The 25,897-nt window shown below is 32.3% G+C and overlaps 4 protein-coding genes across 4 annotated transcripts; 3 read left to right on the top strand and 1 right to left on the bottom strand.

Moving 5' to 3' along the window:
- The first annotated feature begins 713 nt into the window (after window positions 1-713).
- LOC101217545 (probably inactive leucine-rich repeat receptor-like protein kinase At3g28040) lies at window positions 714-4,906 on the top strand. The gene is made up of 2 exons (XM_004152247.3): window positions 714-2,499; window positions 3,235-4,906. The coding sequence occupies exons 1-2, from the start codon at window positions 950-952 to the stop codon at window positions 4,706-4,708; spliced, it is 3,024 nt and encodes a 1,007-aa protein (XP_004152295.1). The 5' UTR covers window positions 714-949; the 3' UTR covers window positions 4,709-4,906.
- Window positions 4,907-7,863: 2,957 nt separating this feature from the next.
- On the top strand, window positions 7,864-10,546 carry LOC101210143 (ribonuclease H2 subunit A). Its single transcript, XM_004152048.3, has 8 exons — window positions 7,864-8,030; window positions 8,121-8,192; window positions 8,276-8,399; window positions 8,850-8,937; window positions 9,370-9,507; window positions 9,582-9,669; window positions 9,769-9,889; window positions 10,189-10,546. The coding sequence occupies exons 1-8, from the start codon at window positions 7,946-7,948 to the stop codon at window positions 10,364-10,366; spliced, it is 894 nt and encodes a 297-aa protein (XP_004152096.1). The 5' UTR covers window positions 7,864-7,945; the 3' UTR covers window positions 10,367-10,546.
- A 752-nt stretch (window positions 10,547-11,298) lies between these two features.
- On the top strand, window positions 11,299-16,928 carry LOC101217783. Its single transcript, XM_011654755.2, has 12 exons — window positions 11,299-11,466; window positions 11,743-11,819; window positions 12,655-12,730; window positions 12,827-12,899; window positions 13,018-13,069; window positions 13,442-13,503; window positions 13,958-14,021; window positions 14,545-14,602; window positions 14,692-14,778; window positions 14,986-15,079; window positions 16,189-16,297; window positions 16,520-16,928. Exons 1-11 carry the CDS (start codon window positions 11,387-11,389, stop codon window positions 16,279-16,281), a joined length of 816 nt encoding a protein of 271 aa, XP_011653057.1. The 5' UTR covers window positions 11,299-11,386; the 3' UTR covers window positions 16,282-16,297; window positions 16,520-16,928.
- A 518-nt stretch (window positions 16,929-17,446) lies between these two features.
- Window positions 17,447-21,615, bottom strand: LOC101210393 (serine/threonine-protein kinase-like protein ACR4). Its single transcript, XM_004152049.3, has one exon. It carries the CDS (start codon window positions 20,504-20,506, stop codon window positions 17,741-17,743), a length of 2,766 nt encoding a protein of 921 aa, XP_004152097.1. The 5' UTR covers window positions 20,507-21,615; the 3' UTR covers window positions 17,447-17,740.
- Window positions 21,616-25,897: the final 4,282 nt, after the last annotated feature.

Genomic DNA, 25,897 nt, shown 5'->3' with positions numbered 1-25,897 from the left:
CAATAAAGTTTAAAAGCTTAAGATACAACGACAACAATTGCTATCGTACTTTTATGGTAGTTTTTGGAATGAGTAAAAGAAAATCTAAGAGAAAATAGTGAATTTTGTTGTTTTGTTAAATGAAGATATAAAAAAAAAGAATAGGAAAAAGTGAGGGGGAAAAACTAAACTTATGAAAGCATTGAGAGGCTACAAGAGGCCTACCTATTCACTTTAGCCTATATATTATAAATGTGTCTTGTGACTAAATAGTTTGAAAGATTAAAGTCACATGACAATTTAATTAAGATTTAATCACATTTCCATATAACAATTTGGAATTTTTAGCTCAATTTTAAAAAATATATATTAATTATAACTTTACTAATATTATTTCCATTTAGAAGGTCTATTATTACCATTACTATTTGATTACTATGTTATTGATATTTAGTTTCTATCTCGAATAACTATTTTGCTTTTATTCTTGGGAGTGAAACCTATTTTCTCTAGTTACATGTTTGCATTTTTTTTTAAGTAGAGTAGATAAAGTAGTAGGGTTGATAGAAGTTATAAGGGAATCGGTATTTATCATAGATAGAATTTGATATTTTTTTTATTTTAAAAGACGGGGTGAAATTGAAAAAGATGGATAAATTTGAGAAATGTTTTAAAAATAAATAAAGAAATAGAAAATGATATAAGAAGAAGGTGAATTTAAAAATAGAAAGGCACAGAAAGCGAAGTAAGAGAGAAAGCAAGAAAACATAAGAGAAGATGAAGTAAGCGACAATGATCCAAAAATGGCCATTCATAATTTCATATATCATTTCTCTCTTTCTTCTTCATTCTACAATCTTCATTCTTCATTCTTTCTCCTCCAATTTCTGTTTCCTCTCTCCTTTTCCATGTAACTTTCCATCTCCTTCAACTGAAAAAACACCCATTAACTGAACTTCATTCTTCTCCAATGTCTTTCCTCTGTTTCTTCGCTCTTTCCCTTTTGGGATCCATCTCCACTCTTCTTCAAAATGCCATTGCCTTCAATGAACTTTATCCTCAACTCAACGACGATATCCTCGGCTTAATCGTTTTCAAATCCGACCTTCAAGACCCTTCTTCCGTTCTTTCCTCCTGGAGTGAAGACGATGACTCCCCTTGTTCTTGGAAGTTCATTAAATGCAACCCCATTAATGGCAGAGTTTCTGAGGTTTCCATTGATGGGTTGGGATTATCTGGGAGAATCGGAAGAGGGCTTGAGAAATTACAGCATCTCAAGGTATTGTCTCTCTCTGGGAATAATTTCACTGGGAATCTTAGTCCTCAGCTTGTTCTTCCTCCTAGTCTCGACAGAGTTAATTTCAGCGGCAATAGTTTATCTGGGCGGATTCCTGTTTCTCTTATCTCTATGTCTTCCATTAGATTTCTTGATTTTTCTGATAATCTCTTATCTGGGCCACTTCCTGATGAAATGTTTGTTAATTGTTCTTCTCTTCATTATCTTTCTCTTGCTTCTAATATGCTTCAAGGCCCTGTTCCCAACACATTGCCCACAAGGTGTTTATATTTAAACACTCTCAATCTTTCAACCAATCAATTCTCCGGTAGCTTAAATTTTGCTCCTGGGATTTGGTCTTTAGCAAGGCTGAGGACATTAGATCTCTCAAAAAATGATTTCTCTGGTGTTTTACCACAAGGGATTTCAGCTATTCATAATCTAAAAGAGCTCAAGTTGCAGAACAACCAATTCTCAGGGCCATTACCTTCAGACTTGGGATTATGCGTCCACTTAGCTACATTGGATGTCAGTGGAAACCGTCTCACCGGGCCGCTACCGAACTCAATGAGGCTCTTAACCTCCTTAACCTTCCTCAATATAGGATTCAACAGTTTTTCAGATGAGCTCCCACAGTGGATTGGAAACATGGGAAGGTTAGAATACATGGATTTCTCAAGCAATGGCTTCACTGGTAGTCTTCCCTTAACAATGGGGGGATTAAGATCGGTGAAATACATGAGTTTTTCAAACAATAAGCTGACTGGGAACATCCCAGAGACATTGATGGAATGTTCTGAGCTATCTGTGATCAAGCTTGAAGGAAACAGTTTGAATGGAAGGGTGCCAGAAGGGTTGTTTGAACTGGGGTTAGAGGAGATGGATTTGTCTAAGAATGAGCTGATTGGTTCAATTCCAGTGGGATCAAGTAGGCTATATGAGAAGCTGACAAGAATGGACTTGTCAAGTAACAGATTAGAAGGGAACTTTCCAGCAGAAATGGGGTTGTATAGAAATTTGAGGTACTTGAATCTGTCATGGAATGAGTTTAAGGCAAAGATTCCACCAGAAATGGGGTTGTTTGAGAATCTGAATGTGTTAGATATTAGAAGCAGTGATTTGTATGGTTCAATTCCTGGAGAATTGTGTGATTCTGGGAGTTTGAAGATTCTTCAACTTGATGGAAACTCTCTGGTTGGTCCAATTCCTGATGAGATTGGGAATTGTCTCTCACTTTACTTGCTGTAAGTATTATGCCATTGTGGTCCTTTCCTTCTCAATGTTTACATTTTTCCAAAAGTTTCTTTTCTTTTTACTTAACTAAGAATGAGATGGTGATTTTTAATTTTATAATATTGAACCCTAAACATAACTTTTATTCTTCTTTTTTTTCTTTTTAAAATGAACATAGTTCACATTAAATTAAAATTTTGATCTTGCCTTCAAAAAATTGTCAAAAGGGATTTTTTTTTTTTTGAGAATTTGTTTTGGGCGTGGAATTTGTGCTTTTCTTTAATGAATTTTGGTTTTTTATCCTAAATCTAGTTTTATGTCAATTATCGGAAAGCTAACCTCAATTTAATACCATTATAAATTAAAGATAGATTCAAAATAAAACCAGAAAATTTCCAATCATTATATGTATTTTTCCTTCATTTGGTTCATTCCTTATCTATATGAGTTTTTTTAAGAATAATTAAAAAAAAAAAACAAACTATTTACCTTTCCTAACAAGAAAAAAAAACCCACAAATACAAAAGCTAGTAGATATTTGTTAATTTTGATAATTTTTCTTTATTTGTTTGAGTTAAATTAACTAGACTTAAATTCATGTTTAATAGGTTTAGAAACTATAAAATGTGTATAATTAGACCTTGAACTTTGGAGATCCTTAGATTAAATATTATTCTGATAGGTTTCTATTTAAAAAATCATATTAAATGTGGTGATAACCTGTTGAGTTTACTTTTGTATGGCAGGAGTTTATCCCACAACAATCTAAGTGGAGAAATTCCCAAGTCAATCTCCAAACTAAGCAAGTTAGAGATTCTAAGACTTGAATCAAATGAACTAAGTGGAGAAATACCTCAAGAGCTTGGAATTCTTCAAAACCTACTAGCTGTTAATATTTCATACAATATGTTAACAGGCAGACTTCCTGTTGGTGGCATTTTTCCAAGCTTAGATCAAAGTGCTTTGCAAGGAAACCTAGGCCTTTGCTCCCCTTTACTTAAAGGACCTTGCAAAATGAATGTCCCTAAGCCCCTTGTTCTTGATCCCAATGCCTATCCCAATCAAATGGGTGGCCAAAGCAGCAGAAACAGACCTTCACAATTATCTAATCATTCCTCACATCATGTTTTCTTCAGTGTCTCTGCCATTGTTGCCATCTCTGCTGCCACTTTGATTGCCCTTGGGGTGCTTGTAATCACCTTGCTCAATGTCTCTGCTCGGAGGAGATCGCTTGCGTTTGTCGACAATGCGTTGGAAAGCTGTTCGAGCTCTTCGAAATCAGGGACAGTCACTGCTGGTAAGCTTATTTTGTTTGATTCAAACTCAAAGGCATCGTTGAATTGGGTTAGTAACCATGAAGCCTTGCTGAATAAGGCCTCTGAGATTGGTGGTGGAGTTTTCGGAACGGTTTATAAGGTTTCATTGGGAGATGGAGGAGATGTAGCTATGAAGAAGCTTGTGAAATCAGACATTATTCAAAATCCGGAAGATTTTGACCGGGAAATCCGAGTTTTGGGGAAGGTTAAACACCCTAATTTGATCAGCTTAAAGGGTTATTATTGGACTGTTCAAACTCAGCTATTGGTAATGGAGTATGCTAACAATGGAAGTCTTCAAACTCAACTCCATGGAAGACTTCCTTCAGCTCCACCATTGTCTTGGGATAACAGGTTCAAGATTGTGCTTGGGACAGCCAAAGGACTAGCACATTTACACCACTCATTCCGCCCGCCAATCGTTCACTACAATCTAAAGCCAACCAACATCCTCCTCGATGAAAACTTCAACCCAAAGATCTCTGATTACGGGCTCGCAAGACTCCTAACAAAGCTTGACAAGCACGTCATGAACAACAGATTCCAAAGTGCATTGGGATACGTCGCACCGGAACTAGCATGCCAGAGCATAAGGGTGAATGAGAAATGCGACGTACACGGTTTTGGGGTGATGATTCTAGAGATCGTGACGGGACGAAGGCCGGTGGAGTATGGAGAAGACAATGTGGTTATATTGACAGACCATGTGAGGTATTTGCTTGAGAGAGGTAATGTGTTGGATTGTGTTGATCCAAGTATGACTCAATATTCAGAAGATGAAGTTGTGCCTATCCTCAAATTGGCTTTGGTATGCACTTCTCAAATTCCTTCAAGTAGGCCTTCCATGGCTGAAGTTGTGCAGATTCTTCAAGTTATCAAGGCTCCACTTCCTCAAAGAATATAAGATTTTGAGACAACTACTCTCAATTTCATTTCTCATTTTACCTTTGCTTTCATTCTCTTTTAATGTGTTCTTATAATGGATTGTTCTTAGTAGCTTTTTTTCATTCTTTGCGTTCAACATTTTAGAGGATGATGTGAATTAACTTAGTTTGTAATTTTCAAGCTTGAAATATAAGATGGCAAATTCAAAATAACTAAATTTCAATCGAAGTAAAATTATAACAGTTAGATAACTACAATTATTATTAAAATCATTAGTTTGAGATATTTTAAAAGTATCAAATTTTTATTGATATGTCCGTATTTTCATCGATATTTCCATGTTTTTATAGTTTTAATTTTGATATAAAAAGCGAATCAATATTTCCATTGCATCGTTGATAAATCCACAAAACATAAAAAAATAAACATTAAAGTATCACTCCATCATATCGTTGATAAATCCACAAAACAAAAAAAAATAAACATCAAAGTATCACTAATATTAATATAGTTCGTGGAAAGTTGGAAGATATAAACAAAATATATATCAAGTAGGTTGAGGAGGTCACTCGATGACCGAACTTGAGGAAGTCATCAGCAACTTGCTAAAGAAACAAAAGAAGACAAAAAAAAAAAAAAACAAAAAAACACCAAAACATAATAACATGCTTTACATAGAACGTAAGAGAACATTGGGTTGAAGATTGATGATGAACGAGTATGCAACTCTAAGCAGATTACATTCATGTTCTTCTCATATCAAGAAATCCTCTTGCAATAGAGGAGAATGTCATGTTCCTCTTGCAATAGAGGAGAATGTCATGTTCTTCTTATGTCAAGAAATCCTCTTCAGTTACACACCCACAAAGGATCATTAGAGAGCATATGAAGATAGCCATAATATCACATATCTACAAGTGGTGTGCCCTATTATCAACAATGATATAATATAAACAGTCTTTATGGGAAATGCTATAGAGCGAAACTCCCCCATTAAGATGTGGTTCGGACATAAGATGTGGTTCGGAGGCCCGAATTCTAAATTTCGGTCTGGCCTGACTTACATCTCTTATTATTGTTATAAGTTTAAAGTCTATGTATAATCAAAGTTATCACACTAAATATCAATCCAGAATAATCATCTTCTTGATTATAACGTACTTATTTAAGATTTACTAGTTAATTTTTACTTCTGAGTGTTGAAAGGTTTACTATTTTACTCCTTATTTTAGAAAAAATAATATGGATTTTCTTCAAACAATTATCCTAATAAAAATATACTTTTAAAATTAATTGCTTATATATAATACAATAATTAATATTTTATATTCTAATTCCTCTTTAGTTAAAAATATTAGTTAAAAACATGCTTATCACACTAAATAAATTTTAGATTTATAGAAGAAAAAAAAAAGTTAGATTTTTTACTTTAGTTTTTTAAAAATTCAATATGATTTTTTTAAGAAAAAAAAAAGTTAAAAATGAAAAAATCAACTTATTTGTTTTTATTTCATTTGGTAATTAATAACTCATATTTATCAATGGTAACTATACAAAAAAAAAGTATAGGTGAAGTAATATTGAGTTCTTAAGTTAATATGATTTTTTAAAGTTTGGATTCTTCCTATAGTTTTACAATTTGTATGATTTTAGTAATGAAAATATTAATATCATCTTTTTATTTTATTACTTATGATGAGATCTTTTATCCTCATAGTTTTAATTTTTTTATTTTAAAAAATTAATATGTTATATTATTTAAATTTTATTTTTAAAACTATTAATATTTATTTACAAGGTAAAGTGAAACTATTTTAGAAAAAAAATTAGTGTTAATGTTTCAAAAATTTTAAAATATAACGTAATTTTTTATTTTTTTCAATTTATTTTTAAAACAGTGTTAGATTGATTTAATTCTCTCTTTGTATGATTAGCGTGAAACATTATTTTATATTATGAAATATATGTTGAAAATAGGGAGTAGTGTGAAAAAGTTCAACATTGTATAGAAAAACATTTCAAAATTAAGTGTGGTTGACGATTAAGTTTATTATTATTACAAAAGCCCTAGGTACAAAATTGAAGACCAGACCCGACCAATCGACCTATATTGAATCTCATGAAACTAAATTTGCTAAATCTTCATTTGAATATTGAATATTTAGACCGGATGACTTTTAGCAAAAGTGAATGAAAAAAATCGAAAGAAAATGATTGGCCACATCCAAAAATACTTTCATCATCTACTTACCTTGTAACTAAAACGCAAGCGTAAAAGAACAAGTATTCACGATATCACCCTCTTGGCACGAGGGCAAACACATCCTTATTATAAAATAAAACAAAATTTAAGACTAGTATAAGCTTATGTTAACGTCTATCAATGCAACTATCATAGAATCTAAAATTTTACTATATTTGACTTAATTATGTTATATTTGAACGTGCCAATAATAATAATCACAAACTGTGTAGATATGTATTTTCTAGAAGTGAATGGAAAACTATAGCATCACATAGACAAGTTGCCCGTCATCCTCAAAAGTATTTTCATATGTTTGGTAAACTTGGTTGGGTCTTTCCAATAATGCATGTTTTGATAATGAAAAATAAGAACAACTTGTCTTTCCTCGTACTTCTGGTTCTTCTCTTCACACTCCGACGACTCCACGTGATATGCGGTGTAATTTTCTTTATTTTATTTGGGTGATTGGACAAATAACGTAGTGTTGAAGCAACCACACCGTTAATTTATTATTATTGAAAATGGTACTAAAGACTCATCTAATAATTCTAAACTTTTTCATTTTTAAAAAATAACTTTTTATTTTAAAAATGGTTAGTATTTATTTCCAAGGTTAATGATGAAAGTAATCCAGAAAACTATTTTCGAAAAGATTTAGGGTTAATGTTTCAAATTTTAAAAGTTATCAGACTCAAATTGAGTGATTTAGTATAAGTTTAGGATTCGAGTCCGCTTTATCTTATTTATATAATATGTATAAAGAAAGCTAATTGAATATATATGTTTAATATTGATGTTAGTTTATTGTTAAAGTGGTTTTAGTGGTGTAATATGTTTTAAAGTAAGCAAGTTTAGTGAGGCTAAGCCAATTCATGTTTTGAGTGATTTTAAAATAAGTACTGAAACGCTGTTTAAACCTATAGCAAGAAAATTTGTGCTTGCACGCGGGAACAACCTAAAAGAAACACTAAATAGAAGAAAAAGCGGGAGGAGATTAGCTGATAAACTGCAATGTCTTCTCAAGATTCACTCCCAAAATGGACTTCCAAGCCTTGTGTAATGGGCATAGATGAAGCTGGTCGAGGCCCTGTTTTAGGTTTTCTATTTTCCTATTTGTTTTATTCCATTTCTGTCTCTTTTAACTCCGTTTCGATCATCATATTTTGGGATACTTTTTTTATTTCAGGTCCAATGGTGTATGGATGTTTGTACTGCGCCAGTTCCTATTTGAAACAACTTTCGTCTTTGAATTTTGCAGGTTTGCCTAATTTATGCTTCTATTCATTTTCTTTTTGACTGTTAATCATCATTCCCTGCTTCGTTTACTTCTCTTCCATGTAGACTCGAAAACTTTGAAAGAAGAGAAGAGGGAGGAATTGTTTGAAGATTTGAAGGCTAATGAGTCAATTGGATGGGCTGTTGATGTCATTGATCCTCGAGAACTTTCTTCGAAGATGCTAAATAAGTCAGTCTAAATGGTTTATGAATTCTTGCATTTGCACAAACACTCTACTTTCCACTACACCTTTTGAATTCGAAGGTACAAAGAATGGGATTCAGCTGAAATCTCCTTTTTTCTGGAACTTAAGTTGACTGATTAAGATGAAATCATTTAATTTCTAGTAATTCTTTAAACTAAGACAATGAAACTTATCTTCATTCAGAGTTAGAGTCAGCAAAAGACTGAACGTGGATAATGATGCTCTCCCTCCCTCCCCCTTCTAGTTTTGTTAATTTATGCACATCAAAGGGCAACTATGGCTTGGACTAAAGTTTTGTTTTTTTTCTCCTGCCTACTTTATCAAGAATATTACTTGTAAAGTTTATGAAATATGATGCTATCATAATTAATCATATGAGAATTATCACACCTGGGTTTTTGTTTCTGATTTCTTTTTTCTTTATTGCTCAACAGAGTAAAGATCAACCTAAATGAAATATCACATGACTCTGCGATGGGTCTGGTCACCAAGGTTCTAAGCATGGGAGTTCTTTTAACTGAGGTAACTCTTTCCCTTGTTTCTTCATTGACTGATGAAAAGAAACTAAACTTGTTAAGAATACAGTCCCGATAGAGATAGAAGAGGAAATAGCATTTGAAGAGGAAATAGCATTTGAAGAGGAGATAGCATATGGAATCTTGAACTTCATTTGTTATCATGTCATAACTTTTAACTTTTTTGGAGGGCAAAATATAAAAATTTCAAACTACAGATTTTTAATGCTTTGTTAATTATAGATCTAGACCAAAGTCCACAAGGAGGTAAAATGAACAAGTTTTATTTCTTGATTACAGTAGCACGGCGTGACACATTCTTTATTAGATAGATGTGTAAAAATTAAGTTTTGGATGTCATGTTCTTGATTTTTTTTTCAAGTCCATAATAGGGAGGGAAAGAAAATCCCCATTCAGCAAATCTCATCTTTATTTTCAGGTTTATGTGGATACTGTTGGAGATCCTGAAAAGTACAGGATCAAGTTGTCTGAAAAATTTCCTAATATAAAATTTGTAGTTGCAAAGAAAGCTGATAGCTTGTATCCTGTTGTCAGTGGGGCAAGCATAGTCGCAAAGGTAATGCTAATGCTTCCTTTTAGGATATAGCATTCTAACTGTTTCCCACACTTCAACATCAATGTGACTTGTAGGTCACAAGAGATCGTGCATTGCGGGAATGGGCATTGGAGGAAACAGCTGAAAACATGCATAGAAACTTTGGTTCTGGATACCCTGGAGGTCTATTTCATATGCTAAATATTTTTTGCAGCATCCTATAATCTGATTTTCGTTGCACAGGGTGATATCAATAATGCTCTTATGATTTAATCTATATAGATCCAACAACTAAATGTTGGTTAGAAGATCACAAGCACTCGGTATTTGGGTTCCCTACACTAGTCCGCTTCAGTTGGGGTACCTGCACTTCATATTTCAAAGACGTTGTTGAAGTATCATGGTTAGTTTTTACTCTGCCTTGTAAGAATTGTAGCTCTTTGCAGAATTAGCTCATTAAGCCATATAGAATTTCTTTTATGTTTGCCACGGTATGGAAAGGACAGGCTTTGTTCTAGCCTATAGTTTGTTTGCTGCACTCCACTTCTATTGTAGAATAGTTGGACAACAATTTAGGTTGGTTCCTGATGTCAACTTCTTGATACACTTTTATTGTAGAACTTTGGTATTAAGTTCTTTCGATTGTGTATTCACATTGATGTCATATTGTTATATTATTGTATTTACATGCTTGATTTACAGGGAGTCGGATAAAGTGGATGAAGATGGGGCAACGGGTGGGAGTGGTAAGAAACAATTAAGATTAAGCAATGTTGGCATCACCACATCCAAGAGAAAGAGTGAAGAAATTGAATCAAGTGGCAAAGGACGGTGCAAGTTTTTCCAGGCTAGAAAACTTGAACAACTCTCTCGTTTTTGAATGTTTGATTACATTCTCCAATTGTTAAAGATTAACTAAGTAGCTTATAACCATTACTTTGGCTGTGTACCAACTGGTTATTGTGCTTGGAAAACTCTTTCTTAATGATGTGTAACAGTTACTTTGTAATCGCCTAAAAGTAGAATGCTGTTATACATTTCTCTTTTATCTTTTTTCCCACTTTTTCAAATGGCTCCTAATTTGAACATTTGGAGAAGTGTTTTTAGGTCTAAAAATCACTTCTCCCTCTTTTGAAAGCTTTTTCTAGGTTCATTGTAAAACTTTTTTAATCCCACATTTTGCAATTAACATCAAACTAACAATAAATGCTATTTAAGTTTTGTGTGAAAATTAGGTGAGAATCAACACATTTGAATCAATGGTAATTTGAAAAATGAATATCATTGAGTCTACTACATGCAATGCCGTTACTAATTACGGTTATTGTTATAGTATGCGAATAAGTTTAAAACTTTTATGAGTCAAACGATAACATTAATCAAATTGTGTTTGTGATTGAAACTCATCCATCTTCAAAACATTTTCTTTTCTAATAAAAAATAATAGATATATATTATCATTCATAATTATTCTTAACCACGGATGAAGGATGAGGATGAAGTAAGATGATAGTTGCAATTATAATTTTAAACTTTCAAAACTAAAAATTAAATCCTCAAACTTATTCAAATTTTAAAATTAAATCCACAAACTTGTATAATTATATATATAAAAACTTATTGTATAGTTAAATAACCAATTTACATTATTAGAAGGTATAATTAAAGGATGTAATTAGAAGAAATTAAAGTTGTTTGTTTGTGTCGTGGGACTTGCCCTAAAATCTAAAACATTTGACAAATGAATACTTCTATATGAGGATGGTAATTTGGTAATTTGACGTCCCATATAGAACAAAGCTTAGTCTCATACAAACGGGAAATCATCGAATCCAATTAATCGCTCATTTCCTCAAACGTTTCTCATTTCTGGGTTTAATTATTCTTCATCCTCACAACGATGTGGATTCATCGCTTCCATTTAACTTTTTTATTCTTCCAATTTCTCTTCCTCTTTCCTTCAACAATTTCATCCATCAGGTGAAATTTTCCACTTTCACTTTCTAATTCTTCCCATTTTCACTCTACCACCCTTATTCTTTCTGGGTTTTTGGCCTTTCATACTATTCTGTACCCAAACGGAAGAATGCAGCTCTTCAGATTCCTCAATTTTGGATTCTTGTTCAAAAGATTTTCTTTTCAAACTATATGTTATATATGATGCCTGCCCTCTGTATTCATATCCTCTTTGTTGTTTACCATTTTCTTCCTGCCCAATCATAGCTGAGTTATATGTATATTTTTTCTTTTTTGAAGGACTAATATTGGCTTAGCAGTAAATAGCTCATGTAGGAGCACTGTTCAGGGAAGATATTTGTTGTCTGATGATAATGGTAAGTATTTCTTTCATTAATTCTTGGTGTTACTTCATTTTATTGGACATTGACGGTTCCTGAATTTGTCTTTCTTTTACTTATTTTTCGAGTTGGTGTTTTTTATTAGGAAAATGGGCAAGTGAAAAAGTTAGCTTTTGTTTAGTTTGATTTATTGTTGTTATCATTGTTGTTGTCGTCGTTGTTATTTACTTTTTGTGCGACTTAATTAGGATTTACAATCTTGATGTTTTATGGCTTATTAAGATTCCAAAGAAAGTTAAGTTCTTTCCTTGGCAAGTGTTGCTTAGTCTTGTGAACATGTTGGATAGGCCTTGTAAGAACGATGCCTTCGTTATTGAGCTCTTTCTGTTGCGTCCTTTGTCAAAGGTAGGGGAAAACCTGGATCACCTTCTTCGGTAGTGTCGGTTTGCAAGGTGTATGTGGAATTGCTTCTTGGCCACTTTCACTATTGTATGCTAGGTTTCTACAAAGGGATTGTTTGTAGTAAAATGTTAATCTTGGGTAGTCAATCATGTTGCATTGCCTACCTATTTGCTATACTCTTATTGGTCACTCTCCACGGTAATAAGCATTATTGATTTCTTGTACTTCAATTTAGATATTCCATCTGTGATTTTAATTTTCAACTATGACCTCTGCTGGCTATGACAATACTTATATTTTCTACTTATTATTGTATTGTATCGTTATCTCTGTAGTATTCTATAAAATATTAAATATTCTGGAAAGTCCTATAACTTGTTACGTTCATATTTTGTTCGAAATAGAAATTCTCTCAAAGCCTAATGCATACTTTTTTCATTCAGTATAATTATTGTGCTCTCATTTCCAGGCTATGTGTGTGATGCTTTGTCTGTTGATCCACTGTCTCGTTGTTGTCATGGAAAAGGGGAGAAATTTCCTTGTCAGTGAGTTTTTTCTTTCCAAAATAAATCTTCAATGGCTCATGATGAGTGTAAGGGCTCTTTCGAGGTTATTGTTTATTTTCTGTTTACACTTTGCAGTGGCTGCAATCTTGTTTTACAATGTTGCAATTCATATGAATATTGTGTTTCATGCTGCCAGAATCCTTCAAGGGTATGAATGGGTCTCTTCTTGATTCTTATAATGCTTCATTCTTCTTTTTAGTTTTCTTTTTCCCTATGAATTTGAGCTGGAATCTAAAAATTGACGCCTTTCTGGATGCTGCATGCAGACCAAAAGGGAGCAAATATTAAAAATTAAAATTGCCAAGCCAGCCACTGCAGGTAATTACTAATGACTAGTACCTATAGACAAGCTTCCATTATGAGTAAGAATGATGTGTAGGTTGTATTTAAGCTTATTCCATTTCTTTTTTTTAAAGAAACTTTTGAAAGATGGATTATCCCACCTAAAATGACTTTTTAACTACAATTTTTTTAGGTACTTTTATTTGTTAATACTTTTATTTTTAAAATTTATATTAGATTTTTTTCCATCTAAAATCACATTAAAAAACTACATTTTTTAAATTATTAATTCTTCCCAAGCCACTTGAAGAAAATTTGAGTCTGTCCAAAAACATTTTTTCCCACAAGTTACCCCAAAGAAACTGTTGATATCAGATTAAACATTTAAAACTACGTTAAATCTTGCAGGGACATATGCCAGCGTCTTTGATTTCTGTGTTGGGAGGTGTCGTCACAATTCTGAGAGTGTTGTAAGTATCCTGCGTTGATATTTTTTTCATGTTTAAAATGAGTTCAGTACTATTGCATTTTATTTGTGTCACTGGTTGTTTCTTATTAGTAATTTTATATGATTTTTACAAAAAAGTGTATTTACTTACCTTCATATAAACCCGGCTAAACGTATGTAATTTTTTTTCTACTTATTATGTAATGTTTATAAAATGGAAGAAGTTTTTCTATTTGTAGAATATACGTTTAAATGTCATTTGTGTCATTGTTGATGATGCTCCAACAAGTCAGGCAAGGTTGAATATACATTAATGGATACTAAGTGCCACTCCATTTAGGAATATCCTTTTGAATGATTTACACAATGTTTTCATTTTGATTTAGAGTCCTTGTAAACTATGATGAATGTATAATTTATCATCATATGCTTTATTCTCGCTGTTCAGATATTCGATAGAATTTTGAAATTTTCAGGTACACGAAAATGCTTATCACAGTGCTTTCCATCATTGCTTTTCTCTGCCATCATATTCTTCAGGTTAGTCATGATGTTGAATTAGATCAGAACTCTTCTTGGCTGTTGTGAACTACCGTGGAATAGTTACCAACTTTAATAGCTGAACCCAAATCATATAGCCTATAGGGATCGTGGTTTTTAGAAATATTGCACAGAGGTCAATTCCATGTGTAACATTTTTTTAAACAATTTTCTAGGTATATTTTTTCCATTTGTTAGCATCATTTCCATCACTTTATTGTTGTTAATATAGTAGCTGTCTTTCTCACTTTTGCTTTTAGATTTAATTTATTGTAGGCTTTTGTAGCCACTGTAATTGCATTCCCTGATGTTTATAAGTAGTAAGAACAAACTTATAAGAGGTAGGATTATAGTGTAAAAGGTACACTGTAGCCCATGTGATATTGAAGAAATATAGTTTGTGGCTGCAAGATAAAGCAAAAGTGCTTAGCCAGTGTAATTGCATTCTCTTAGCTTTAAAATTTTCATTTGGTTATTATTTCTCATCTTAAACAATTTATTATTCTTAAAATGAACCTCATAGGAGACAACAGCACACAACTAGAGTTCAGACTCAGTGGCATTAATGTCATTATTGGAAGGTATCTCTCACTGGGTAGTTATCCCAAGTTTGTTTATTTTAAACATTGTTTGACATCTTTCTTACTCTTCTGAACTGCATCTATGGTAGACAAGGAGAGTCGTGTGATTCAGTTTGCAAGTCAAATGGACAATCATGTGTCCCTAACAAGATTTTGGTCCTAAATCACTGTGACATGTGAGTGAGTTTCTGTTTGTTTTTTTTTTCCTCCTATTTCTTAATGAAGCCACAGAAAGTTTTTTCTTGATACAAGTGTTTTTTAATAAACAAGTGAATAGATAGTTTTACTCCCAATCATTAGTTACTCTGCTTCTTTTCAGTGTTTTGGTCTGACTTATGAATTATGTACTTTCTTATATTTTATTCATGTTTATTCTGGGATAGTATGCAAAAATACTTGAGCTGCAAAGGAGGTTGCTTAGCAAGTGTTGGAACCGATCAACCTGCTGAAGTTGCTTATGATGCTCCTAAAGAACTGGTATGCTGTCCTGCTTTTTTTTGTATTGATCATCAAAAGTGATTATCACTATTAGTCCAAGATCACCAATAAAGGAAATTTAGAAAAAGTAAATCACTTCGAGGGGATTATTATTGCTAATTGACATTCTATTTCATTTTCAATTTTCCTCTAAATACACTCAGACGCTGATAGTTGGCATTGGGTTGGAAGATTATGAGAAGAATAGTCAAGAAGAATGAAAGGAGTAGAAATGAGACAGGAGAGTGAAAATATCATACTGTGATACTGAAATTTTGGGAGAAAAAAGGAAGAGGAGATAATGTGAGACCTAACATTCTAATTGGGTCGTGAGGCTTTTTCATGCATTCAAGGAAGAAGAATTTCCGCAAGCAGCTCAAAAGTTCAAAACATCAAAGATACTTTGTGGACAACCCCATTTAGAAGGATAGAACCTAAGCATCCTCCTTTTTTTTGGATAAATCTAGATATATATCTCTTCTGTAAGGGATTCCCATTGGCATAGTCCTTGTTTAGTCAAAGGAAAAAGAAAACCACAAATGTGAACTCTAAGATTTCCACTGCAAAGAATAAAACATTTAAAGAAGGTGTAGCTAGGCCAAGTTCAAGAGTATATCAAAGAAACAACCAGCTCAACAGCCGTCAAATTAAAAGGAAAATTTCCGTTCTCCTTTACCAATCAAAACAGAACTCTCGGTGTCATTTCACGCCCAAACCATCTGATTTTGTTCTTCCTTCATTGCAAGGAATTGGAACCAAACTTACCCGAGATTTCTTCACATGGTCATCAACTTCTCTACCCCTTCAAAGAGTGGACTTTTGTTCATCCTATTGACCACCTTTGTTTTGTTTACCCCTTCAAGAAGATGATGGAACATACACATACTTACTACCTCACTATTATTACTCACTCATGCTTCTCTTATTACATCGAGAACACCACTCTATGTTTCCTCTCTATAAGGTTGAAGATACTATTTTAATGATGTTCTGTTGCATATGCTTTATTTTCTTGTTGATTGTATGTTTTACTGAGTTTCTTTTGAATGTCAATGTATTATTATAAAGGAAATACATTAGTTCTTATTTTTAGTATGTACTAATATCAGAATCCAGGAGCATGCTTATATAGTAGCGCACAATCAATGGTTTCTTGTGATGGCTCACACCCACATACGAAGAGGCTTTGCCCTTGTGCCTAACTTGTACATTTTCTAGGTATGTTTTTACTTTTACAATTCAAAATCAAAATCATAATCATAATCAAAGTTGGGTCTTCTGTTAAGTAGTTACATTTGTAGGGGTTTCCATCATTTTCATTCAGATGGAAGGAAGCATATTTGCAGCTCAACACTTGAAACTTTATTTGTTTATTCTTTTTGTCTAGAAGAAAATGTTAAAAAATTTCATTTAGAGTGTTTTTTGCACAATTTTTTTCAGGTAATGGTACTTTTTTCCTCCCCTCTGTCTCTTTCTGAAATCTGCTTGGGATTGGGAGAAAAAGATCTGTCTGGAGAATAACGGTGACTTCAAAGTGTTCTTGTAAGATTAGTGTAACAGGTTGAGCAATATCAAATCACTACAAAAGAAAGATTTTCAAATCGAGAGGATTCATCCATTCTAGCTTAACTAGACTAGTTGAGGAACACATACCCTCAACCACAAAAATAGAGGTTCGAATTATGTGTTGAGCTCTGCAAAAAATAATAATAATAATTAGCGTATGATATCATTCTTTTATATTGATTATGTTTGTAATAATAATATTAACTACTTAGCATATGATACGATTCATATTTTTAGTTATATAAGCAATGTTATAATTTAATTTCGAGAGGTATTAAATTTACTTGTAATTCAAAGTTTAGTGCTACTCTTCTAATCTATGGAAATTGAATGGATGAATGAGAGTTGAAAATTTCACTCTTTAAATGATGTTTTACTCAACTTTTGGAATGGAATCCATTGGCAAAAACTCAGCACAAATTTGAAAATCCACTCTCTATAAAAAAAGAAAAGAATTAAAAAAAGAGGACTATCCTTGCCAAATTCCATTCATGGCTGAAGTGAAGGCCATTGATTATGTTTTCCAAAATTTTAATTTTCTGCTAATAGTAGTCTTTTGTGCTTAGAACTTGTATATATATTTTATTTTTAAAATAAAAATGAATTTTCAAATGCAAAAATAGTTATAAATTTGGACTATACTTGTACCAAATCTCCTTCACTAATACAATTAACAAGAATGTGGGGGTATATGTTCAAAGGTTGGAGTTGTCTTCTTTCAATCAGAGTTTTATGAAAATGTCGATATTAAATATAAATAATAATAATAATAAAAGGTAAATATGAGGATATTAAAAGCAATGGAAAAGAAAAAAAAGTTATTCACAAACTGGAACTTACAAGAAGAGTAAATGGAAGGTTGTTAGCATCAAATACAAAAAAACAAGAGAAGCCAATTAGTAGAAAAATGCAATGGAATGACTTTGAAATCACAGAACAATAAGAGCTTAGAGCTTTAAATGATTCCAAGAATTTTATATTGAAATCTCATTCTTTTTCCTTCATGTCAGAGAGACTTTGTAATAAAAATCAAAGCTTTGGAATTTTTCTTTCTTGGGCTTTGCTTTGCTTTGCTTTTCAAGCAGTCCTCAAACGTTAAAAATTGTGCTCCAAGAACAACTTTTCTTGAGGGGAAGCAGGTCCAATCTCTTCCTCTAAACTCTTCAATCCATCCCCAACACCTCCACAATTCCCTACATTTTTTCCTTCCAAATTCTTTCCATCAACATCTGCTTCTGACACTGAGGATTTCCTCCTCTGGGACGATGTCACACTCGGGAATGTAATCCACGATGGAGCTCTGAACTCGAACCTTTGATCTTCAGCTTCTGCTATATCTGTTTCAGAGACCGAACGGTTGGATGATCTTTGAGAAGACTTTTTGTGTAGTCTGCTGCTTCCCAAAACCACCTCGGTTGGTAAGATCGGTTGTTCGTTACATGGGCTTCCCATTAATTGGGCAAGAGCACGCTCCAAAGCAGTTGTCACTTTGTCCATTGATGGCCTCTCCTTCGCTCTCATTCTCACACATTTACAGGCTACATTTGCAATCCTCTTCAAGGCCTCTGCATCAGAAGGCGGTTTTAATATCGGATCTAAAATTGCAGAGATATCTCCAGATCTTATCAAAGGCACTGCCCATTCAACTATGTTCCCTTCTTCATATTGCATATCAATGGCTTTTCTACCACTGAGAATTTCTAGCAGTAAAACACCAAAGCTATACACATCCGACTTGGTGGTAAGGTAATGAAGTCTATAGTATTCAGGATCAAGATAGCCAAGAGTCCCCGCTGGTAGCTCAGCTAATGGAGAGCTACTATCAGTTGGTCCCAACAACGACAAGCCAAAATCAGCGACTCGAGCATTGTGCTCTTCGTCGATGAGAATGTTTGACGACTTAATATCTCGATGAATGACTGGAGGACAAGCATAGCCATGCAAGTATTCAATTCCCCTGGCTGCTTGGACTGCAATTGTGACCCTTCTTATCCAATCCAATTGTTCTTTTAAGGCTGTGTTCTTGCCATGGAGGTGCTGATGCAAGGAACCATGAGCCATAAACTCATAAACAAGAAGCCTCTCTCCACCTTCTTCACAATAACCAAGCAGATTAAGCAAATGGGCATGGTTTAATCTTGATAGTAAGTCTAGTTCAGTGTGGAACTCCTTTGAATTCTTCTGCATGTTGGGAGACATTATAGCTCGTTTTACTGCTACAACCGTCCCGTCCTTTAAAACCCCTCGAAAAACACAAGAGAAACTTCCCTTTCCCACAATAGACTCTTCCTTAAACCCACATGTCGCTCTCTCGAGTTCTTCATAGGTGAACATCTGAGCCCTCCTTATTTTCAGCTCATCCAAGTCAGGACGTATTTTATAGCTTTCCTTCTGGAAGGAAGAGGCAGTCCCTTTATTTTTCTTAGACTTCAACTCCTTTCCTGAGCAATGGCAATTCCGTAACTTGTATCGGACGTATAAGATTGCAGTCAAAGACACAATAGCTACCAAAAAAACAGCAAAAGCAATCTCAGCTACAAGAACTGGAAGCTGCTGCACAGGCCAATATTTCCCATTTTTCCTTCCCATCATACCATTTGAAAGCATGGACGAGCAGTTTGAGAGGCATTCACTTGAAAAGCAAGTTGAACAATTATATTCACACTGCCTATCAGATTTTAAGGAGCACTCAACTTTTAGGTACATATCAGGAGGGCAAGCAGAACTGCAGGGCATACACACATGAAAATTTGGTGACTTACACCGAGCTTTGTCTTGGCTAATTTCGTAGAAACCAGGAGGACAAGGAGTTGCTTTACAGATTCCAGGTGAGACGGCTAAAGGCAGGGAAGTAGGATATCCAAGACCCCAGCAAACAGGCAAGAGAGATTTTTCAGCTAGAATTCCACAGGTGAAGTAATCTCCAGCAGCAATGTCGTAAACTTTAATCCCATCCGGTGGTGGAGTACTCGGTTTAACCGTAAAACCCCAACAAATCACACCACGGTCTGAGCTCTTTATTCCACAAGCATGGAATTTTCCCCCAACAACAGAGGCTAATGGATCAACTGGAACCAATTCAACATTTCCTTCACCTGAATATGCAACTGAGATCTCTTCTTCAATGTCTAAGCTCCTTCCCCAACAAAACGCTCTTGAATTTGCACCCTCTAAAATTCCACAAACATGATATCCACCAGACGCTATCTTTTGAAACCTCATATCTTTAGGTATCAAACTGATTACACGGCTGCTCGTCTCATCACCCCAACAGAAAACAGTTCTATTAAGAGAAAACAGCCCACAGTTGAACTCAGACCCCGCTGAGATCGATTCAATAGGACCATCAAAAGCAAAGGTTCTGGTCATGTTGTAACCCCAACAATCGACAAATGACATGTTCCTACGCCGTCCAGTGAGAGGCGTTCGAAGTCCACACAGATGATAATCACCAGCACTAATTTCCAGGTATTGAGCTCCTTTGATCATGGGCTGAGGAACACCCATTTGAACATAGCCACTGCTCCCCCAACAATAAGGTTGGTTGGAATCCAAAAGAAGCCCACAAACAAACCCATCACCAGCAGTGAGACCAATGAATGGGAAATGAGAAGGGGTTCCATAAGTTATGGCTGAATTTGAACCAAAACAGTTCACAAGATGAGACCCATCTGACTTCAAACCACAAAAAACAGGCCCTTTCTCCCCATAAGAAACAGCAAGAGGAGACATTGAACCTAAACCTGACACCAACAAACACATATCTGCAAAAACAACCAATTCCACAAACAATCCACCCCTCCAACCACACATCTTCTTCAAGAACGAAACAACCAAATCCACCAACAAGAATAACCCCATTGCAGACCAAACCAATCATTCAAAGAATGAACAACAATCTCCTCTTCAAATGTTCCATGAACAAACAGAAAAAACATAACAATTTAACAAAACCAGAAGCAACCAAAGTTCAGCAAGACATAAGAGATTAAAGAAATTCCTCCAGCACTAAATTCAAAATCCAACATCCAAGAAGGAACCAGTAAAATTTACTTCATTCTCTTTCAAATCCCCAGACATTCACTCATTCAGCAAGCAATTAGTTCCTGTCCTCTCGAGAAGTACACACCCACACCACATATCCTCAGATTCAAGAAGATATTCAGATAAAAGCAAAAACAAAGCGAACCCAATTCACATTCAGAAGCAACAAAATTACCCATTAAACCTCCATAGCTCATTGCACGAAACCACCATCCGATTTAGAAAAAAGGGAATCATGGGAATTGTTGTAAGAGAAGAGGAAGAACAGAGGAAGAGAAGAAGAAGGAAAAGGGTAGAAGAAAAAAAAGAAAGAAAAGAGATTTAAATGCGGAAACTACACTTCTGACATTGGGAAAAGCGTAGGTGAAGGCATTAAATGAGAAGTTAATGCGGTTTTGATCTTTTCATGCCTGGATTACTGCTATTCCACCACCCAAAATCCCCAAAATCACTGCTGTTTTTTTCTTAACAACAATTTCGTTCAAATCTTTGACCTCACATACCAATTACAGGGGACATTGTCTTCTTCCCCACTGATTCAAATTTCTTTTAAAAAACAGAAAATGCCCTTCTTCGTCGTCTTCTTCTTCTTCTTCTGGTTTTCGAAACAATTCGCTACTGCAAATCAAGTAATTGGGAAGAAACAAAGCGACGCACTACTCTGGGTATCTCTCTATTGTATTAAATTTATCTACTTTTTGTCCAAATCAAAAAAAAAAAAAAATGGCAGTTGGGATTTATGAATAAGAGCATTTCCCAATTTCCACCATTTTTGTTTATTTTGTCTTCAGTGTGACTTCACTTCTTCCTCTTGTAATATTTTATTGTTCATCATTTTGAGCTTCGTTTATCCGTTGGTTTATTTCCCCTTTTTTTATTTTTTTCATTTCAAAAATCACTTTCAATCTTTCTTTCTTTCTTCCTCTTTTTCCCTAAAGCATTTGAATCAAACAATGGCAATCAATCCATCCTCTCACCTCCACCTTAATAATACATAATTCAAGTCTAAACTTTTACCTAAATAATAATTTTATGTTTCAACTTTAATCAAAATTCAAATTTTAAAATTTATTATCTACTTTTTACCATTCTTTTTAAAAAATCAAGTCAAATTTTAAAAATTATAAAAAAAAAAATGTAGTTTTTTAAAATTCTGGGTAAAATATCAACTTTGTACTTAAAATATATACCAAAATAGGATGAAAAAATAATCAAATATTTAGACTAAAAGGAGACCTAAGTTATGAGTATTTATACATCATTGTCATCACAATTAATAGAATAAAATTTTTTGATTATATGTACAAAATAATTAACTAATAAAAAGTTAATTTTCAAGTGAATAAATTAAATGTTCTAAAGATTTCTAATATAAAATTCGATCCATAGGAGACTATAATCTATCAACTATTTTTTAAATTATTCGTTTTTCTTTTCGCAATTTAAACTATAAACATAATACAAAAATAAGGATAAAGTTCAAGAAAGTAATACTTTTTACTAAATATTTTAAAATCAAATCAAATCTTTAAAAGTTTTAGAATAAAAATAAAATGACATAACTATAACTTTAGGGTCGTGTCACTTTACATATGGTTTTATATTCTAAAAGAAACACCAAAATTTTGATTCTAACTTTTGATGAGAATAATTAATTAAGCAATCAACATAAATTCTTTCTTTTTATACTGAAGATTAATAAATAAAATTTTAGAAAATAAGAAGTTTGATTTTTTTTTTTTTTATGTTATAAATTTTGACCAAAGTATTCAACATGATTAATATATAAACTTATTCTTTGCAAAAAAAAATACAATTTATGGGTAATTTGATAAAAGAGAGAGGAAAAGGAAAAGTTAGTAAATAATGGTGTTAGTCTATATAGCTTTGAACTTTATATTTGTTCTTTCAACAACAATTTCATTTTGTAAATGCAAAAGTGTTACACATTGTTATTATTATCATTTGAACTTAGTAATGTATAATAAAGTAGTTGGTCAAAAAGTGAGGTTCTTTGTAAGTCAAAAAGTTTTGAGTATTGGAAATTTTGTTTATGTGTTTAACGTTCTTAACTACCTTATTTCATTTTAATTGATTTTCATATGTTTTTACTAAGAAAGTTGAGTGTATGAGAAATTGTTCTTAAAACATTTTAAAAAATTAATTCAAACGATTATTGTTTGCTCTTCTTTTAACGAAACCTCCTTTTTGTTGTGCTTTTCATGTTGTATGTTTCATGCAAAACACGTCATAAAAAGAAAGTTTAATTTTAAAATTAAGAATGGTCTGAATAAAATATAAATAGCTTTCTGAAATGAATATTTTAAGAGTGTCAACATGAACTTAGTTTAACTGTCATTTTATATGTTCTCAAAAACAAAAAATCTCTGATTCAAATCATTCAATCTCAATTTGTACTTTAAAAAAATATTAATAATGTCAAGCCGCGCATGCTATAAACTATATATAAAAAAAACTTTAAAAACTTTTTAATTTGGATTTAATAAATGTTCTCAAAGTATGTAATAAATTCTTAATTAAGTTTTCGATTGTATGTTATGTTCAATAAATAGTTAAAAGTTTAGAAACTTGTTAGATTTATCTTAAAGCTTTAAAACCTATTAGACATAAAATTAGAAGTTAAAAATTGATATTAAATACATATTAAAGTTTAAAGACTTTTAGACACAAATTTAAAAGTTAAACTTCATAATAAAAAAAAACAACTACAAACAAAAACTCCCTACACGACTATGTAACATAATGTAATGAAAATGTGTATTTTTCTCGTAGAATTAAAACTATATGAGCAATTTGAAGAGAAATTAATTATTCCAAATGATAAGACTTTCTAAAAACATTTTGAAAGACCAAAATTTCAAATTTAATCAATAATAATAGGCACTTGTATTGATGTTTATCAATGCGATAGACATTGATAGATATCTATAAACATTTGTGATTGGTACATAGAATATGAATGAAATTTGCTATATTTTGATTGGATTGTATTTGAAAATTCTACGATTTAAATGATAATTATAGTTAAACTATAAGAGAGGGTTATTAAGATTGGATTATAGCTAATTAATTAGTATAGAGATCATTATTGATAGGTTGGAAAAAGATGGTTCAAAATTACAAACAAATAGGAAAATCTCACATGATTCCCATCCCATCTAACACCTTCCCTAAAAGGACACTCATTCACTTCTTCCATTTTAAATTTTAATATATTAACATTAATGCCTTTCATTAAAAAAGTAAATACATAAACATTTTAAATCTATTAACATAAATAATGTATTTCTATAAATGAGATTACTACGTCAAATGAAGTTTCACAAAGTGTTTATAATATGATTTTTCTATAATCCTTCAAGTTAATGGCTCTCATCTTTTTTACCTAAACACTCTTGATGGGGTCATAGCTAAATCTCCAAAACCAACTTTATTTTCGAAACTATTACTTATTTTCTTCTAAATTTTAAGAAGAAATCATATGTAAAGCAAAGTTAATTTTGAGAAAATAAAACGATTGTTATATTATATATACAAAAAGGATTTCTTAATGTCCCAATTTGTGGAGACCAATTGTTGGTATGGTTCAATTAAAAAATGAGCATTTTTGTAATTGAGATCTGTGAATTCTATTTTTGATCATCTTTTAATTTATTTTTGAGGAGAATTGCTTCATAGATTTGTGTGATGAGGTGTTGCTCTATTTTCATATTAATTTATTTCAACTTTTGACTTTTGTATTTCATTCCAATTTAATATAATTAATTAACACACATTTATTATATTTTTCTATATTCAACTATGTTTTCCAAACTCCCATTTCTTTTGAGTTTTTTTTTTTTTTCTCTTTTTCTTTTTGAAAACAACACTTCATTTCAGTTATTTATTAAGATTTTAATGTTGTTCTCATATATATTTTCATTAAATCTTATTACTATCAACTTTTATTTAAACATATATTATTAGCTAAGCTAGTGTGATTATTATGTATTACTTAATAAAGAATGAAAAAAACTTAACCATAAAATTAGCCTAATTAATAAGCGTTAGTGTGTAATTATTTACCTATTACTATAATATTTACCTTTTAAAAAAACGTTTATGGATGGCTATGTTTTAGATATATGTATATAAAAGGAAGAAATGAGAGAGCATTGAATTGGGTTATGAATGGCTTGTGATTGTATTATTGTGTCATGGAAAGAAAGACATACATGACTCTCTTTAGTTGGCCTTAACTTCAACTTCAACTTCAACTTCAACTTTCTCTTTTATTATCATTTTCTAATGTAAAGTTATAACCACAAAAATATGAAAGAAAAGTTGTCCATTCATAGTTTGGACCAAGAACAAAACCACAACTTAATTAATAATGTGTTTCAAAATCCAAATTTTTAGCTATTTTAAAAGTCTTAATTAAAACAATGAAAATTAAGACATGATTTTTACTATGCAAAAGCATTAAAATCATTAAACCCAAATCAATGGCCAAATAATACCATCATATATTGTACACCTCATACACTTTTTTTAGAAACAAAAAACTCAATAAATAATAGGTTAATTTTTTCTTAAAGAAAAATAATAGGTCAAGTCAAAATATGTTTGGAACTTTTTTACTCAAAAAATAAATTTCATATCAAAATTTTGGTTAATCCCTCATTTTTAAGGTTTTCTTTTTTACGAAGGAAAAAAAAAAGCCTTTACAGTTGTTCATATTAGACACACTTCTTTTAAAAGTAATTTTCCCCTACTATTTTAGGTATATTCAACTGAAAAATTGAATGTTAACTAAACATAGGGAACTTAGAGTTGAAGTGTGTGTATGTGTGTATATATATATACTTATTGAGCCCCAAATAACTTTTTATATTGAGAAAAAAAAAACTCTAATAAGACAATAGCTTGTTGAATGTTATGTTATCTATGTTATCTAAGTCATATTTCATATCATTTTAAAATAACTTAGAGAGTCAAATGGAACAAAATTAATGAAAACTTCAATAAAGATTATATTTCTCTCTACAAATGTTTGTTTATATTTAATTATATGTAAGATTTGAACATACTTTTTAGTGAAAGGTTTTTAGTGTCTTGTGAACTTAGGTTGCCAATATTTTTATATAAAGTGTCAAGTTATAGTGAAACATAATCCAGAAATTTTTGGTTGATGTTTTTGCAAATCGT

This window comes from Cucumis sativus, chromosome 4 (genome assembly GCF_000004075.3).
Source record: "Cucumis sativus cultivar 9930 chromosome 4, Cucumber_9930_V3, whole genome shotgun sequence".
NCBI lineage: Eukaryota > Viridiplantae > Streptophyta > Magnoliopsida > Cucurbitales > Cucurbitaceae > Cucumis > Cucumis sativus.
The sequence above is the reverse complement of the archived record's forward strand: the minus strand, read 5'-3'. Positions and strand labels throughout refer to the sequence as shown.